The sequence below is a fragment of the Gobio gobio genome, assembly GCF_949357685.1.
Source record: "Gobio gobio genome assembly, chromosome: 11".
Lineage (NCBI taxonomy): Eukaryota > Metazoa > Chordata > Actinopteri > Cypriniformes > Gobionidae > Gobio > Gobio gobio.
In genome coordinates this window covers 56,549,258-56,568,515 of record NC_137104.1, presented here as the reverse complement: position 1 = coordinate 56,568,515, position 19,258 = coordinate 56,549,258, and the positions used below count along the sequence as shown (strand labels likewise).

Genomic DNA, 19,258 nt, shown 5'->3' with positions numbered 1-19,258 from the left:
CAACAGAACTGGATAAATGAACTGTAATCATGATTAAATGAATAAGACGAGGTTCTGCTGGAGCTCATGTGTGTTTACTGCCCTCTAATGCTCGCAGATGAAACTCGTGTTTCAGATCCTGCAGATTCAGGAAGAACAGGAAGTTTCTCAATCATTCTGAGAATCAAGGGTTTGGGCTTCCGGGACGGAAACGCCTCTCAAAGACAACATTCAGGAACGGCTACAAACGTAAACATGAATAAAATATAATTCAGTGAATTTAAGGTGCATGGCGACACACTATCATACGGGAATGTTTTGTTTTCTCCTTTATTACTGGACTGGACACTGTGCGCATTGTTTTGGGAAGAATCACGTGACTCATGAAAGGTCACGTGTGCACATCAGTGTCGAGTCTAAAGTCCACGTCAGGCTACTTTAATACACATTTCGGTTAGTGGTTCGCCAGTATTAACTTTGAAACGATCAATTATTAACACTGCGTTGAACATGTCCGCTTGTGTGTGTGTGTGTGTGTGTGTGTGTGTGTGTGTTTGCGTCCTCCGGTCCACCGGGCGGCAGTCTCGAGCTGTGAGCGCGCGTGCTCGTGACACCGGAAGCGAGGGGTCGACGGGTTTTCTGCTTTTGTTGTTGACTTGAAAGATGAAGCTGGTTAATGTATTCAATATAATTCATTCATGGTGTAAAGCAATCCCACTTTCATTAAAACAACTAATACAAAATACTCTTACACAAATGTGGGTTAAAAATTGGAGAAGTGTACATTGGGGACAAAAAACGGCAAAATAATAGGAAATGTGCTAAAAATGTACAGTATTCTACAATTTCAAAACACCAGCAATAGTTTAATTCTTTAATAATGAAACATGTAGAAACAAGTATTGCTAATATCTTCTTAAATGGCCAATTGTACCTAAAATTATGGACATTCAGTTTAGAATCATCAATAATGTTTATTTGGAAATGGATATTTGCGGATTCTGCTCATTTTTCTGAGAGTTTTTCCCCTTTTGTTTCTTATGCTCTGAACAACATAATTAGTATTTCTTTTCTGGGTCTTAGGAGTAGAAAAATGAGTTTAGCAACCCAATAGCTCTCCCTACAGGACAACTGATGTGTTTGCAGATCTCTCTGATTCCTCAAACACAACAATGACAAACAGCACAAACACATCAGTTCAGATGGTAGTGATTTCCCTAAACACATGATCTCATTGAACAAGGACATGCTGAAATACTCGTAACAATGACGACAGGTGCAGAGTAAAGGTGTGTGATATTGACAAAAATATCCTTATATCTTGTGGCGTATATTTGGATATAAAAAGTACACCCACCCACACACACACACACACACACACACACGCACACACGCACGCACGCACGCACGCACGCACGCACACACACACACACACACACACACACACACCTACCTGTTTGTTTTTGTGATGTAAGAAGAGCAGACCAAAATGCTGTTTGTCAAATGGATTCCTAAATATTTAAATAATTTGGTATGCCATTTTTTTGTGTAATACAACCGCAAATCAGAAAAAGTTGGGACAGTATGGAAAACGCAAATAAAAAAAAGAAGTTATTTCTAAATTTACTTTGACTTGTATTTCATTGCAGACAATATGAACACAAAATATTTCATGTTTTGTCTGGTCAACTTCATGTCATTTGTAAATATGCATCCTTTCCTGTCATTCAGACCTGCAACACATTTCAAAAAAAGTTGGGACAGTAAAGCATTTACCACTTTGTAATGTTGCCATTCGTTTTCACAACACTTAAAAGACGTTTAGGGACTGAAGACACCAAGTGATGAAGTGTTTCAGGTGTAATTTTGTCCCATTCTTCCTGCAAACAAGTCTTAAGGTGGGCAACAGTTCGGGCTCTTCCACACATTCTCTATTGGAGACAGGTCGGGACTGAGGCAGGCCAGTCAAGTACCCGAACCCTCTTCCTCCGCAGCCAGGACTGCAGAATGTGTGCAGAATGTGCTTTTGCATTGTCTTGTTGAAATATGCATGGACGTCCCTGGAAAAGATGTCTTCTTGAAGGCAGCATATTATGCTCCAAAATCTCTATGTACTTTTCAGCATTAATGGAGCCTTCACAGAAGTGCAAGTTACCTTTGCCAAGGGCACTGACTCAACCCCATACCATGACAGACCCTGGCTTCTGGACTTGTTGCTGGTAACAGTCTGGATGATCCTTTTCTTCTTTGGTCCGGAGCTCACGGCGTCCATTCCTCCCAAAAAATACCTGAAATACTGCTTCATCTGAGCACAGTACACGTTTCCACTGTGTGATGGTCCATCCCAGATGCCTCCGAGCCCAGAGAAGTCGACGGCGCTTCTGGACACTGTTAACATAGGGCTTCCTTTTGGCACAGTACAGTTTAACTGGCATTTGTGGATGTAACTACGTATTGTGGTACTTGACAAAGGTTTGCCAAAGTAGTCCTGAGCCCATGTGGTGATATGGCTTCTAGATGAATGATGATTCTTGATGCAGTGCCGCCTGAGGGATCGGAGATCACGGTTGTTCAGCTTAGGCTTGCGTCCTTTTCCTTTACGCACTGAAATTCCTCCAGATTCCTTGAATCTTTTAATTATGTTATACACTGTTGAATGTGAAATATCCAAATCTCTTCCTATCTTTCTTTGAGGAACATTGTTTTTAAACATTTCAATAATTTTCTCACGTATTTGTTGGCAAACTGGCGATCCTCGGCCCATCTTTGCTCCTAAAGGATTAGACCTTTCTTGGATGCTGCTTTTGTACCAAATCATAATTACAAGCACCTGTTGACATCACCTGTTTCAAATCACACCATTATTTAACCATTTTACCTCATTACTAGCCCTAAATTGCTCCTGTCCCAACTTTTTTTTAAATGTGTTGCAGGTCTGAATGTCAGGAAAGGATGCATATTTACAAATGACATGAAGTTGACCAGACAAAACATGAAATATTTTGTGTTCATATTGTCTGCAATGAAATACAAGTCAAAGTAAATTTAGAAAGCACTTTTTTTTTTTGCGTTTTCCATACTGTCCCAACTTTTTCTGATTTGGGGTTGTATTTGCAGAGGGGTTATAATTATATTAAAGAGCATGATATGGCTTGAGGCTTATCCAAGACTTATTGCTGGATACTTCATGGATGCAGTAATTAAAGATGGGGGTTGTCCTTAGGAAGAGAAAATGTTTATTTATTATAAATTGAAATGCGTGATATTAAAAGTGAAATAATGCATGGACAGTGTGTGAGTTGAGCAAATGTCACTAAATATAGTCTGTTCTGTCACTTCTCCAAGTGTCCACCAGATGTCACTTTAAGACTAACATAGAATTGTAACTTTTTTCATCCAATATTCATTTACATCCTCACTCTTTTAGTGTATTTTTACTGTTATAAATCACTTATAATGTATTATGCATACCAAAAAATAAAATCTCATTGCACAGTTTCTGTCCTTTGACTTCGGTTATAATTTAAACATGTTTCCTTACAGGACGAGATTGTCTTGACTTGGAACAACCCCAGAATACGGTCAGTCCACGACTCACGGCCACCACATGGCCAACCATCCGTCAGGCACTGGAAAATCCAACAGTTGCTCTTACTAAGACTTTTTTAGTAAACTTTACTTTTTAGTAATCTGAACTATTTGCATGAAATGCATTCATTACTTAGAAAACCCAAGTAAACATTACTTGACTGGTTTGAGTACCATTTTGGCAAATAAAAAAAAAACAGGCGGGCTAAAGGTTTTTGAGGCGGGGCAATTTATAATAGACTTTTCACTCATTTCCTCCACTTCCAGTCACCATGATGGAGATCAGTGTTGGATTGGTTCGGCACTTAGAATTTCATTCATATTATTATAATTTTCTTCCTATGCAGCGATGCAACAAGAACTCACAGTTACCTGATTTCAAAGGATGGGAAATAATAGTGTGTGTATAAAATATATGAATTAATGATATACTCTTGAGTCACAAACACACATCAACATTCAGCAATTCAAAACACAACAATGGACACAAGGTTTTTTCGTATTATTTATTTTTATTATCAATAATACCTTAACTTAAAATTATAAAAAAAATAAATAAAAAAAATAAGTACACTTCCTCAGATCACAGATAGAATTAAGTTGACAAAACGGCAACGAGTTTGCACAATTGAATGAAGTAAACTGTACAAATTAGTTTTTACGGTGTACATGTTTTGGAATTAATTGAACTAAAACTTGTATGAATGTACCTTTTATTTGATATAACAAATTAAAAAAATAAAACAATTGTTATAGTCATGGCAGATCAGTGGTGATGATAGCGCGCACACACACACACACACACACACACACACACACAAGCGACCAGGAGGAGGCGATGGCAGGTCCAACGACTTCAAAGGTAGCTTTCGCAAACTGGAAGTATAAGCGCTACTGTTCCCTCATTGAGGTGAAAAGTAAGAATGTTTATGTAACGTGCAAATTATGCCCAGGAAGAAAGAGTCTCTCCACGTCAGTCGCAAGTACGTTTTTTGGTAAAAGTAGTGAGTCTGTAGAAGCTTCCAGAAGACAGGAGAATGGACTGTAGTCTGATGATGGTGGTGATGATGATGATGAAGATGATGATGATGATGTTTAGGTGGATGTCGGTGCTGAAGGGCTTTGATGAGAGCATCTCTCCTCACTTTTGGCATCAGAATGAAGCTTTACAGGCCCGTCTGGATCACATCAGACTAGAAATCACACATATATTATCCTCATACATCGTTTTGAATTTGTGTGTTTATTATGTTCTGGATCTGTAACCGTTCTGTCAATTAAACACAATCTGTGGTCGACCGATATATCAGCCGATGTTTGGCCATTTTAAAATATCGGCCACTAATAATGACGGCAGAAAGAGAATAAATACAAATCTATCAGTAAAGCCAAAATGTGATGAAGTTCCATAATGAACAAACACTTACATTTCGGCTTTAGTTTCTTCATACTGTCCCATTTAACAAGTGCTGGTCTGCTTTCCGCTGGTGATCCACTGGTTTGGGTTTTATTTCTGCTCTTGTTTTTTGCTGCTCTGTGGTTTCTGAGGCTCCAGCTGTTTTCTGGGTGTGTGGTTTTCTTTTTACACTCCATCTGCATCTGCATCTGCTCAATCACACAGACAACATTCATATTTGAGGAACAACCAGTGGCATTAAACTGACCAAAAGTCAAGGTAGAAAATTCACAGCGTCATATTTTAACACATCGACCGATATATCGGTTCCCGATATTTCAGCATTTTCCCATAATCGGGTATCGGTTTTGTAATATTGGATTCACAGATAAATGGCGCCATCTTGTGGAGGTTTTGAGAATTGCGCACAAGCTGCCATTAAATCACTGCATCTGAGGGGAGTTCAAAGGTCAAATAACTGGTGAGCTGGTGAGTGATGCATTTGCTGTTTTGTTTATTTTTGTAACAATGTTTGCATATTCCAGAGAATATTCACTCTTTAGTCCATTAACCAACACTATAAACCTTTTAAAACTAGTTTATAACGAATGCTTATCTGAAAACATTAGCCTGTTGTTATAAATAAAAAGATGCACCAGCATTAATGTTTAAAATACTTTACTTGCACTGTATTTAAAAAAATACACTATTTATTGACGTAAAAGTGTGTTTTGCTTGCTATGAGGGAGTGAAATTGCAAAAATTACAGTTTAAAAAGTGTTATATAAAACAGTTTGTTCAGTTCTGTGCTGTTGCCAAGTTGTAATAACACAATAATTAAATATCGGTTCTATATGTCAGTTACCGGGCACATAAACATGCAAATAATCACTATCGTCTATCTTTACAGATCACATCATCAAATCAGTCCTGCACAGTTTAAACTATAACTATATCCTCTAATATATAGCCAACATAACTAAAGATATATTTAATGATTGTGTTATTATTAACTACACATATAGATTCTCCTCTTCACTGACGCATCAGTTTTAAACAACATTCCACCAGTGGGTTAAATAACCCGAGCCGCCCCATTTAGAGCTCTGAGTCTGGCAACACCGATCACACATTCAAATTATGGTTATTGATAACATGCCTCTGAATTTTGACTTTTTGCACCTTTACAATATTTATAGGCAACTAGTCATCAAATCTTCCGCTCCACGAAACACATTAATGCTCAGTAGTACACATATGGTTCTTTAATGTATTTGCATTGTCCTAAAATGCATTGATTTTCAGTGGGAATATATGCGGCTGAAACGGGTAGCTTAGTGCAGCTAAACATTTTCAACATTAACTTTTTAATTAGGGCTGTCAAAAGATTAATCGCATCCAAAATAAAAGTTTGTGTTTACACAATATGGGCCCTATCTTGCACCCAGCGCAATTGACTTTGTACACCGACGCATGTGTCATTCCTATTTTGCACCCGCGCAAAGCGCGCTTTTCCCTCCACAGAATCACGTCGCTAAACTAGTGAATGAACTTGCGCTACCTGGGCGGTTCAGCGCAAAAAAGGAGGCGTGTTCCGGCGCAAACAATCCCTGGTGCTATTTTGCTGTTCCATTAAACAATTGCGCCACTGACCAGAAAAAACCTAGTCTAAAGTCAGTTGCGCGTTGTTCATTATGCTATTTTAAGGGCGCATGCTTGACCATAATGTATAGCGTGCACAACGCGCATACACTTTGCTCATGTAATCTACACAGATGCAACAGTTATTTTTGCAAATCATAAACTGTTACACTAAAATAATATTAACACATGAGATGACGGAAATCATTGTGGTGTGCCACGAAGATGTGAAAAAATAGGCATAAATCTAGCTTACAAATGATTCAGGCTAATTGTAATAATTAAGGATCAGACCTGTTTGCCCAATAGTGGCGAGACATATATGTATATAAGGACATCTGACAAATTGGTTTGTCCGTCAAGAACCAGGAAAAAAAAATCGACTGAAAAACTGAAAAAACTGAAAGAAAAAAAAGACTGTGAAATCACCTTTACCATAATGAATCAGAATCAGAATCAGAATGAGCTTTATTGCCAGGTATGTTTACACAAACTAGGAATTTGTTGTAGTGACAGAAGCTCCACAGTGCACAGAATGACAGTGACAAGACACAGATAATAAAAATAAAAAATAAAAATAAAAATATTTTTATTTTTTATTTTTATTATCTGTGTCATGTACAACATTACAACTTCACTTCTCTGTCTTTAACTGCTCTTACAAGAACATCAGTCTCCTCGGCTGTGAACCGCTCCTGGCGTGCGCCTGGTAAATACGCCATAATAATAGCAATCCATAATGGAACTTGCGCACCTGCTTTTAAAGGGAATGTTGGATGACGCTCTGATTTGTTTATTCACGTTACGCCCAAACCACACCTATGAATAATGAAGCTACTTCAGACCAACCCATTTTAGATTTGCGCCGGGCGCAAGAGCCATTTATCCCGCCGGGAAAATAGCAACAGCGCCGAGACCCGCCCACAAAGTTACTTGCGCTTCGCGCTTTGACACTTGCGTTTCAGATCGTTAAAATAGGGCCCTAAATGTGTTAATTATTATTTATATATAAATACACACACATTCATGTATATATTTAAGAAAAAAAAATTATTTTTATATATAAAACATTTATCTTTATATATATTATAGATTATATAAATGTATATATAGTATATACATGCAAATATTTCTTTAATATATTCATGAATGTGTGTGTATTTATATATAAATAATAATTAACAGAGTACACACACATATATTATGTAAACACAAACTTTTATTTTGGATGTGATTAATCTTTTGACAGCCCTATTTTTAATATAACATTATAGTTATTATGGCCTTTAGAAAATGTTTTTTTGAGGAGGTGGGGTATGCACTGTGGTGTGGCCTAATCTTTTGTCCTTAAAGGGATAGTTCACCCAAAAATGAAAATTCTGTCATTTACTCACCCTCAAGTTTCTCCAACCGGTATGAGTTTCTTTGTTCTGAAGATATTTTGAAGAATGTTTGTAAATAAGCAGAGAGAGCAACCATTGACTGCCATAGCATTTTGCCCCTAATGGCTGAGAGTCCAGCTGCAGCATCCCTGAGGACAACACACACACACACACACACACACACACACACACCGTCAACAACTGAACCTTACATATCTAAAACTGTAGATTTTCGGTTGTTTGTTTTTCTTTCTCCCCTCGAGAATCAAATGTAAAAACTCTATTAGCGCATAAAACGCATCTTTCACAGCATGACTGTTCTCTGCCTTATGATTGTTTCACTTTGCATCCAAACCACTGTTTTTTTTATATATTTATGACACACACACACACACACACACACACACACACCAAATCTTGATGGCAGCTTCTCCAGCTCGTCGAACTGCACTGGGACCTGCTCGGATAACGAGTCCGCGCTGCACTGGGACCTGCTCGGATAACGAGTCCGCGCCCGTCGAACTGCCCGCGACCTGCTCGGATAACGAGTCCGCGCCCGTCGAACTGCACTGGGACCTGCTCGGATAACGAGTCCGCGCCCGTCGAACTGCCCGCGACCTGCTCGGATAACGAGTCCGCGCCCGTCGAACTGCACTGGGACCTGCTCGGATAACGAGTCCGCGCCCGTCGAACTGCCCGCGACCTGCTCGGATAACGAGTCCGCGCCCGTCGAACTGCCCGCGACCTGCTCGGATAACGAGTCCGCGCCCGTCGAACTGCCCGCGACCTGCTCGGATAACGAGTCCGCGCCCGTCGAACTGCCCGCGACCTGCTCGGATAACGAGTCCGCGCCCGTCGAACTGCCCGCGACCTGCTCGGATAACGAGTCCGCGCCCGTCGAACTGCGACCTGCTCGGATAACGAGTCCGCGCCCGTCGAACTGCGACCTGCTCGGGGAACGTGTCCGCGCGACTCGTCGAAGTGGCGCCTGCGTTCCAACGACTTCCGCGTCTCTCACATTTACATTACATTTACATTTAGTCATTTAGCAGACGCTTTTATCCAAAGCGACTTACAAATGGGGGCAATAGAAGCAGCTAGAGCAGTCGAAGGGCAACAATATCAGCAATATGTAAGTGCTGTAACAAGTCTCAGTTAGTCCAGCACAGAAGTATAAAAGTTTTTTTTTTTTTTTTTTTTTTTTTTAAATAAATTAGACAGACAGACAGTGAATAGAATGATAAGTGCTCACACAAGAGCAGAAGACACGAGTTCCCCGAGCAGTTCGACGAGCAGCTCGAGAAGCTGCCATCAAGATTTAGTGTGTGTGTGTGTGTGTGTGTGTGTGTGTGTGTCATAAATATAAAAAAAACAGTGGTTTGGATGCAAAGTGAAACAACCATAAGGCAGAGAACAGTCATGCTGTGAAAGATGCGTTTTATGCGCTAATAGAGTTTTTACATTTGATTCTCGAGGGGAGAAAGAAAAACAAACAACCGAAAATCTACAGTCCACAGAACCGGAAAGGAGCGGCGCTACCCATACACGTTGTTTTCATATGGATTTTAAAGTTACTTTTCATGCAAGAGAAACATGTATTTAAACATGCATTTTAAGATGTGAACAGAATATGTTGAGTTGTGTGTGATATTTCTGTCATGATACATGTGGTGGTGCACAAATATTGAATCTGTTCACGTGTTTCACGTTTTATCATTAAAGCTTTTTTGCATTTGTCAAATATTATTTGTCTTAATATTAAATAATTAATAAAACATATTAATTTTGTTTTCAGGGATGAAAAGACTCATCTTTTCACGTCTTTCACGTTTTATCATTAAAGCTTTTTTGCATTTGTCAAAAGATATTATTTGTCTTAATATTAAATAATTAATCATTAATAAAACGTTTTCAGGGATGAAAACACTTTCATCTTTTCAAGTATTTCTGTAGAAATGCCATGATATGGGCTTAAGAGTCACAAGTTTTTGTGTTTTAAGTTTTTTTTGCATGTTTTTATTTTTTATTATGTGCTGTTTAAATTTGTTTTAAACCTATTATTTTAGAAATATTTTATATATGTCCTATTTGTTTTCTTTCAGAGAAACACGTTTCACTTTAAGGCCTTGTATTAAATGGTTATTTTTATTTGACATTTGAAAAATAGAAATGTCACATTCTCTGTCTATTATTTTCAATCGAAATAATATGATTGAATATAGAATCAAATGGGAAACACTTTATAACATGTTACAAATGTATTAGGCCTAATATATTTTTTAAATAAAAATAAAAAGTTGTAGTATTGTTAAAGTAACAATAAACTACAGTGTTTGTGTCCATTAACATTAAATCTCATAGGCTATTTTCTGTCAGTATTATTTGTAACAACATGAATGTGAACAAAATAAAACTAATATATCTATAGTCAAATAAGAAACACTTTACAACATGTTATACATTTATTAATATTACATTTTTACAGGTTTTTTTGCGCACAGAAACTATTGTCGTCTTCATAAAGTTATTGTAGAGCCGCTGTAGTGAGATGGACTTTGTAACTTTAGTCTTTAGTGTCTTTTAAGGGTCTTGAGAGTGTAAAGTTGAGCCAATGGAGGCCTTTCAGAGCATCAGATTTACACTAAAATATCTTCATTTGTGTCTGAAGATGAACGGAGGTCTGACGGGTGTCCAACCACATGAGGCTCAGTCATTAATGACACAATTTACAGTTTTGGCTGAACTAACCCTTTAAGCTGTGTCGTCAGCAAGTCGTTTCCCATCATGCTTTGCTCAGCACAGTCGGTGGAGAGCAACTGCGCTCGCCTGCAGAATCCGACACATCCGCCAAAGTAGGCGGCTTCACGATCTCCAATCACGAGCCTCCAAAGAGTGACAGCAACCAATCAGAGGATGGCGGGGCAACCGCAGTGTAAACAGTGTGGATGTCGGTGGAGCTCAAATGAGTTCATTGATAGACATTATGAGTAAATAAACCCTGGCATTCGATAAGAATCAGTAGGTTTGTTAATACCTTTAATATCAGCGAACGACAGTATCGCTACCAACTAGCGTTTAAAGATCCACGTCTTGTGTGCCGTATTTGACATGTATAATTAGCTTCATCGGCCCCAGCAAACATGAACTTATCAAAGCAGAAGAGTCGACATTCAGACTGTGGAATAATTATGCTCAGGTAAGTAATAAATGCCAGGGTTCTCTAACACAACATTAATAATGGACATAAGTTTAATCAGTTGTAAAACACCGGGATAGGCCTTTTTTAGGAGTTGTCAAATCTGCAGTTTGATTTATATTCATAATTGTTATAAAAATGTGGGGGGAAAACACTACTCTACTGTATATTGACTTTGCTCAGGTAAGCATAAAACAGTTTAGAGACGTTTTAACGGTCATTTTGAATGACTCCTATCAGTGAATCTGCTGATTTTGCTGATGGCAAAATGCAACAAGAATAGTATTCACGTGGCTGTGCATGCATGTATACTGTTAATAAGGTCATGTAAATCTTGTGTATGTAACAGTTTTCTTATGGATCCTCTAGGCTACACTGGAAGAGGAAACGGGAGAGAGATGCTTCGAGAAACTCACTGGAGAACCAGCTCTCACTCAACATCATCAACACAAGCAGCGGGTGGAGGATTTCAGGGGAAAGGACAGAGAACACACCCTGTCCCCATTGACGAGTGGGTCAAAAGCTTTACGTTCCTTGGTGTTCACATCACTAAAGATCTCACATGGTCTGCTCTCACAGATGAAGAGCTGAAGAAGGCCCATCAGCACCTCTTTATACCTCAGGTGCCTGAGGAAGTTTGGAATGAGCCCCAACTAGGGATGGGCAACAGTGGTCGAGTAATCGAGTACTCGAACGTGACAGCGATCATCGATTATGAGAGCGATGATCACCCTGACTTTAAAAAAATATATTTGTCTCTTTTTTATCGGTTATTGCGTCATTTTGCGCGGTACCGGAGGTCTGAGTGGTTAGCGTTATACAGCCTCCAGACCGCGGCGAAATAAAGTGAAACTGAGGCACTGCAGTGATGTCTGGAATCACTGATCATTAAATGTTTAGTGCAAGATGCGCCAATCTGTCATAGCCTACATAGCATTATAATGAGAACACGATGATGCTGTAAATGATCTGTGCTTAGCTGTAGTATCAGCTGTTAAAGCAAAGCCACAGAGAAACTAGCGAGAACACTCAGACTAGCGAGAACACTCAGACTAGCGAGAACACTCAGACTAGCGGGAACACTCAGACTAGCGGGAACACTCAGACTAGCGAGAACACTCAGACTAGCGGGAACACTCAGACTAGCGGGAACACTCAGACTAGCGGGAACACTCAGACTAGCGAGAACACTCAGACTAGCGGGAACACTCAGACTAGCGGGAACACTCAGACTAGCAGGAACACTCAGACTAGCGAGAACACTCAGACTAGCGGGAACACTCAGACTAGCGGGAACACTCAGACTAGCGAGAACACTCAGACTAGCGAGAACACTCAGACTAGCGAGAACACTCAGACTAGCGAGAACACTCAGACTAGCGCGTGAAGTTCATGTGCGCATTCGCGTCCTTTTCTGCAGATGCACGTTGTAAGATTACTTTTATGTTGTCTATATCTGATTAATGTAAAATAAGAAGCGTTTGGTTGAGCTTAATAAGCTAGCAAAGCGCTGCCGTTATACCGGCTGTTCATTCTCTTCAGTTTCAGCTCAAATGCATTAATGCTCGACATTATAGTTTAGAGACGTCATATTATTTTCAGATTGGCTATTTCTTTCTCAGAATCATTGACATTAGTAATGCAGCAGTGCTATACTGTTATCGTATTTTTTAACAGTAGACCTAGTTTATTTAAAGCTGTTTTTCGTTATGAGTTCGAAAACGCGCAGTGATGTCTGTAAACGCTTCGATCATGAATAATACAATTAAGTGCACGATGTGCAGAGTCAATCTGTCAAAGCATTATAATGAGAACACGATTTTAATAAAATGTTGTTTCTGTGTGCTTTCGTTGTCCGTGTATCAGTGTTGTTAAGGGAAGAGCGCATTCAAAATGTTCCGTTTCAAACCCTTCGCCTGTAAAATCTAGCACGCTGAAGTTCACGTGCGCATTCACGTCCTTTTGTGTTGGTTTATGTATTAGGTTCATAATAATCTTCATATGAATATTGATATAGGGTGCGTTTTGAGTTTATTAACCAGATAGCAAGCTCTGCAGGCTGGTGTTATTTCACAGTTTCAGCTCAAAGGCAATGCTCGATATTACTGACTTGGTTATTTGAGACGGTCATTTTATAAAGATGTGTCTTCTTCAAAGACAGTTATGCATCATAATCTCAGTTATATTGAATTCAGATTCAGACACGAAGCGCCCGTTCCTCAGCTCCTCCTCAGCTCGTGTCTTCAGCTCTTGTGTGTGAGTAACCCGAAACCCCCCCCAAAACTCATGACGCACATCCTCAAAATTACACTTTTACTTTCATTTCTCTGTTTAATACACAAAATGTGTTAAATTCTACATTTCTTAAAATGGAGGAACAAATTGTAATAAAGCTGTAAAAATTAATATTGCCTGAAAAGTGCAATAAAAGTATCGAATACTGAACAGCAATTTAATATTTACATAGTAGATGGACACTGAAAAGTTAATTTACAAATATTTTGTCAAAAAGTGCATTAAACTTGTAAAATGACAATTTAAAAATAATATTGCGTGACTCCAGGGGTCTTGACTTAACGAAGTTGATAGCCGCTACTACTACTTCCAACACATCATGCAGGTCGGGTGTCATTGACTTTGATGCAAGTGCTTGGCGATGAAGCATACAGTGAGTGGCTGCGATCTTTGGATTTATGGCTTAATTTAAACATTATTTGGATTTATGGCTTAATTTAAACATTATTTGGATTTATGGCTTAAACAAAAAACGGCAAAATAATAGGAAATGTGCTCAAATGTACAGTATTCTACAATTTCAAAACACCAGCAAAAGTTAAATTCTTTAATAATGAAACATGTAGAAACAAGTATTGCTAATATCTTCTTAAATGGCCAATTGTACCTAAAATTATGGACATTCGGTTTAGAATCATCAATAATGTTTATCTGGAAGTGGATATTTGGGGATTCTGCTCATTTTTCTGAAAGAGTTTTTCCCCTTTTGTTTCTTATGCTCTGAACAACATAATTAGTATTTCTTTTCTGGGTCTTATAAATATGAGTTACCCAATAGCTCTCCCTACAGGACAACCGATGTGTTTGCAGATCTCTCTGATTCCTTAAACACAACAATGACAAACAGCACAAACACATCAGTTCAGATGGTACACTCTAAAAAAAAAAGGCTCGTAATCATAGGGGAACCTTTTTTAGTGCTATATAGTACCAATTTTGGTGCTTCAGTGGTTCTTCAGCGGTTCTTCAGAGGTGCTATATAGCACCTTAGTCAAAGAACCGGTGAAGAACCTCTGAAGAACCGCTGAAGAACCTCTGAAGAACCGCTGAAGAACCTCTGAAGAACCGCTGAAGAACCACTGAAGCACCAAAATTGGTGCTATATAGCACTAAAAAAGGTTCCCCTGTGATTACGAGCCAAGAACCATTTTTGGTGCCATATAGAACCTTTTTTTTTTTTAGAGTGTAGTGATTTCCCTAAACACATGATCTCATTGAACAAGGACATGCTGAAATACTCGTAACAATGACGACAGGTGCAGAGTAAAGGTGTGTGATATTGACAAAAATATCCTTATATCTTCTGGGATATATTTGGATATAAAAAGTACACACACACACCCCTGTTTGTTTTTGTGATGTAAGAAGAGCAGACCAAAATGCCGTTTGTCAAATGGATTCCTAAATATTTCAATAATTTTGTATGCCATTTTATTTTTGTAATATTTGCAAAGGGGTTATTATATTAAATGTTAGTATTTAATCTGTATCCAGAAAGTCTCAACTCATTTGTTTCATGAGTTAAGACTTGGTCGGGTCTCCAAGATAAATCAGTAAATCATCTGCATAGCCGGCTAGTTTGTGTTCCACTCCGTTTTTACTGATGGATAGTTTTGTGGTGTCTGATGCTTTAAGGGTTCCCAATAGCACATAGCCATTTACCTCCAGTCTTTGTGCTAAGCTAGGCTAGCTGGAGCCATTTACCTCCAGTCTTTGTGCTAAGCTAGGCTAGCTGGAGCCATTTACCTCCAGTCTTTGTGCTAAGCTAGGCTAGCTGGAGCCATTTACCTCCAGTCTTTGTGCTAAGCTAGACTAGCTGGAGCCATTTACCTCCAGTCTTTGTGCTAAGCTAGGCTAGCTAGACATAGCTGAGGTGACCTTTGGCATCCTTGCTGGATCTTATGTTATAATCAACAAGATAAACCCAACTCAGACAGAAACTAAGCTCTAAATGAGGTTAGTGATTCAGGTCAAGTAATGATGATGTCAAAACATAACCAACACTAAGCAATCAGCTTTTGTCATTGCTTGTCTGGCTGTTTCAACTCAGTTACAGCACCAAACTAAATATCATATTAAAAAGTCAACGGTCAAAAGTAAAGCAAATACTGTTCACCATAATGGTGACTGAATGTTTATCTTTTTCTCATTTGGTGATTCTGCTTATCATCAGGTATCTTCAATAATGGCCCATCATCACTCAATTAATCACTGATCTCATTAACTTTAACACTGCTTCAGTGTTACTTTAACACTCTTATTTAACACTCTTGAGTGTGGTCTCACACATACTCGCAGGAGGGTTAATTTAACTCTGGAGTTTTTGCTGTGCAGGAGCATGATATGGCTTGAGGCTTATCCAAGACTTATTGCTGGATACTTCATGGATGCAGTAATTAAAGATGGGGGTTGTCCTTAGGAAGAGAAAATGTTTATTTATTATAAATTGAAATGCGTGATATTAAAAGTGAAATAATGCATGGACAGTGTGTGAGGTGAGTAAATGTCACTAAATATAGTCTGTTCTGTCTCCAAGTGTCCACCAGATGTCACTTTAAGACTAACATGGAACTGTAACTTTTTTCATCTAATATTCATTTACATCCTCACTCTTTTAGTGTATTTTAATGTTATAAATCATAATTATAATGTATAATGCATACCAAAAAAATAAAATCTCATTGCACAGTTTCTGTCCTTTGACTTCGGTCATGTTTTAAACATGTTTCCTTACAGGACGAGATTGTCTTGACTTGGAACAACCCCAGAATACGGTCAGTCCACGACTCACGGCCACCACATGGCCAACCATCCGTCAGGCACTGGAAAATCCAACAGTTCTTACTAAGACTTTTTTAGTAAACTTTACTTAATGTCCAATAATTTGTTGAATTTACTTAAAACAATTTAGTAATCTAAACTATTTGCATGAAATGCCTTCATAACTTAGAAAACCCAAGTAAACATTACTCGACTGGTTTGAGCACCATTTTGGCAATAAAAAGAAAAAACAGGCGGGCAAAAGGTTTTTGAGGCGGGGCAATTTTTATTAGACTTTTCACTCATTTCCTCCATTTCTGGTCATCACGATGGAGATCAGTGTTCCATTTGGTTCGGCACTTAGAACTTCATTCATATTATTGCAATTATCTTCCTATTGATGCAGTGATGCAACAAGAACTCAATTCCCTGATTTCAAAGGATGGGAAATAATAAATAGTGTGTGTATGTAAAATATATAAATTAATTATATACAACAACTATATTTCATGTCAAAAAATGATCCTTTAACATTTTTTTTGCTAACACTTATGGCATTAACGTTTAATTGTCTTGATATAATCCCTCTATATTTGTGACAATACTTGCAATTGACCAATGACCATTCTTGAGTCACACACACTTCAACATTCAGCAATGCAAAACACAACAGTGGACACAATTTTCTTATTATTTATTTTTATTATTAATAATTTCTTTGCTGTCGTTTTTGGGGTTATACTGACAAAAGACAAATGGCAAAATAAAGCCAAAAATGGAGAAAAAAAAAAAAAAGTACACTTCCTCAGATCTCGGATAGAATTAAGTTGACAAAACTTAAACGGTTTAAGTAAGAACAACTTGAGGCAATGAGTTTGCACAATTGAATGAAGTAAACTGAACAAATTTGTTTTTACGAGGTATATGTTTTGGAATTGAATTGAACTAAAACTTGTATGAATATACCTTTTATATATGAATATACCTTGCATTCTAAGGGTCAGTAGTGATAACAGGTTGTGTTTTAACCAGGAAATTGTTTAATTGTTCCAAAACACATTCCAAAATTGCAGAACAAAAAGTAAAAGAAATATAAAATGATAAAATAAGCTGCATCATACTCATGTTATAGTAATGACAGATCAGTGATGATGATAGGTTGAGTTCACACACTCGCTTATGCACAGTCACACACACCAATGACCAGGAGGAGTCAGAGCAATGGCAAGTCCAACGACTTCAAAGGTAGCTTTCGCAAACTGGAACTATAAGAATGTTTATGTATTGTGCAACTTATGCCCAGGAAGAAAGAGTCTCTCCACGGCGGTGGCAAGTAAGTTTTTTGGTAAAGGTCTTGAGTCTGTAGAAGCTTCCAGAAGACAGGAGAATGGACTGTAGTCTGATGATGATGATGATGATGATGATGATGATGATGATGATGATGATGGTGATGATGATGATGATGATGATGATGAAGAAGATGATGATGATGATGATGATGATGATGATGATGATGATGATGATGATGATGATGGTGATGATGATGATGATGATGATGATGAAGATGATGATGATGATGATGATGATGATGATGATGATGATGATGAAGATGATGATGATGATGATGAAGATGATGTGATGATGATGGTGATGATGATGATGATGATGATGATGAAGAAGATGATGATGATGAAGATGATGATGATGATGATGATGAAGATGATGATGATGAAGAAGATGATGATGATGATGATGATGATGATGATGATGATGATGATGATGGTGATGATGATGGTGATGATGTGATGATGATGATGATGATGATGATGAAGAAGATGATGATGATGAAGATGATGATGATGATGATGAAGATGATGTGATGATGTGATGATGATGATGATGATGATGATGGTGATGATGATTGATGATGATGATGAAGATGATGATGATGATGATGATGATGATGATGAAGATGAAGATGAAGATGAAGATGATGAAGATGATGATGATGATGATGAAGATGAAGATGAAGATGAAGATGAAGATGAAGATGAAGTTGAAGATGAAGATGATGAAGATGATGATGAAGTTGAAGATGAAGATGAAGATGAAGATGAAGTTGAAGATGAAGATGAAGATGAAGATGAAGTTGAAGATGAAGATGAAGAAGATGATGATGAAGATGAAGATGATGAAGATGATGATGAAGATGAAGATGATGAAGATGATGATGAAGTTGAAGATGAAGATGAAGATGAAGATGAAGTTGAAGATGAAGATGATGAAGATGATGATGAAGATGAAGATGATGAAGATGATGATGAAGATGAAGATGATGAAGATGATGAAGATGATGATGAAGTTGAAGATGAAGATGAAGATGAAGATGAAGATGAAGTTGAAGATGAAGATGAAGATGATGATGAAGATGAAGATGATGAAGATGATGATGATGAAGATGATGAAGATGATGAAGATGATGAAGATGATGATGAAGATGAAGATGATGAAGATGATGATGATGAAGATGATGAAGATGATGAAGATGATGTCCCTCTATTGTGCATTATTCCCCATCCCAGTCCAGCTCAATGAAAGTGTCCAAACAAATGTTTTCTTCTGTTTTAGCTGTTAGTTTAAATTTCTGATGTTAAACTTAAGTTATATTGTAGGCCCATAAATAGTTTATTTATTTTACTTTACACATTTTACTTTACATGACAAGAACATATATGTATGAATTTGTTTAATGTATAAATTATATCTTGCATTACAAAAATAAACAATGTACAGAACAACCACTTCTCTTTTATTCAGCCGACACATTTCAAGTTAACGAAAATGAACAATTTCAGCAATTACATTGTTACATTTACGAATAACTTGCATAATATATATATATATTGTTCTGTGCATCCCGGCCACGACTTTCAGCCTTTGGAGGAGATTTTCGGTAATGGACCGTCGTCAGTGAGCGACATTCATTAATTAATTCATATAAAAGACTTTATTCTGCAGTAG

General features: G+C 37.9%; 2 protein-coding genes across 2 annotated transcripts in view; one reads left to right on the top strand and one right to left on the bottom strand.

Annotated features, from left to right (window-relative positions):
* Window positions 1-398: 398 nt before the first annotated feature.
* Window positions 399-19,258, top strand: part of vps72a (vacuolar protein sorting 72 homolog a) — a 52,402-nt gene continuing 33,542 nt past the window's right edge. Inside the window, exon 1 of the mRNA XM_079828346.1 lies at window positions 399-507. The gene's annotated coding sequence lies outside the window, so the exon portion shown is untranslated. The remainder of the gene's footprint in view (window positions 508-19,258) is intronic.
* Window positions 4,085-9,119, bottom strand: LOC307133333 (uncharacterized protein). The gene is made up of 4 exons (XM_079828349.1): window positions 8,398-9,119; window positions 7,999-8,135; window positions 4,995-5,172; window positions 4,085-4,760 (listed from the first exon to the last, which is right to left on the bottom strand). The coding sequence occupies exons 1-4, from the start codon at window positions 9,029-9,031 to the stop codon at window positions 4,756-4,758; spliced, it is 954 nt and encodes a 317-aa protein (XP_079684475.1). The 5' UTR covers window positions 9,032-9,119; the 3' UTR covers window positions 4,085-4,755.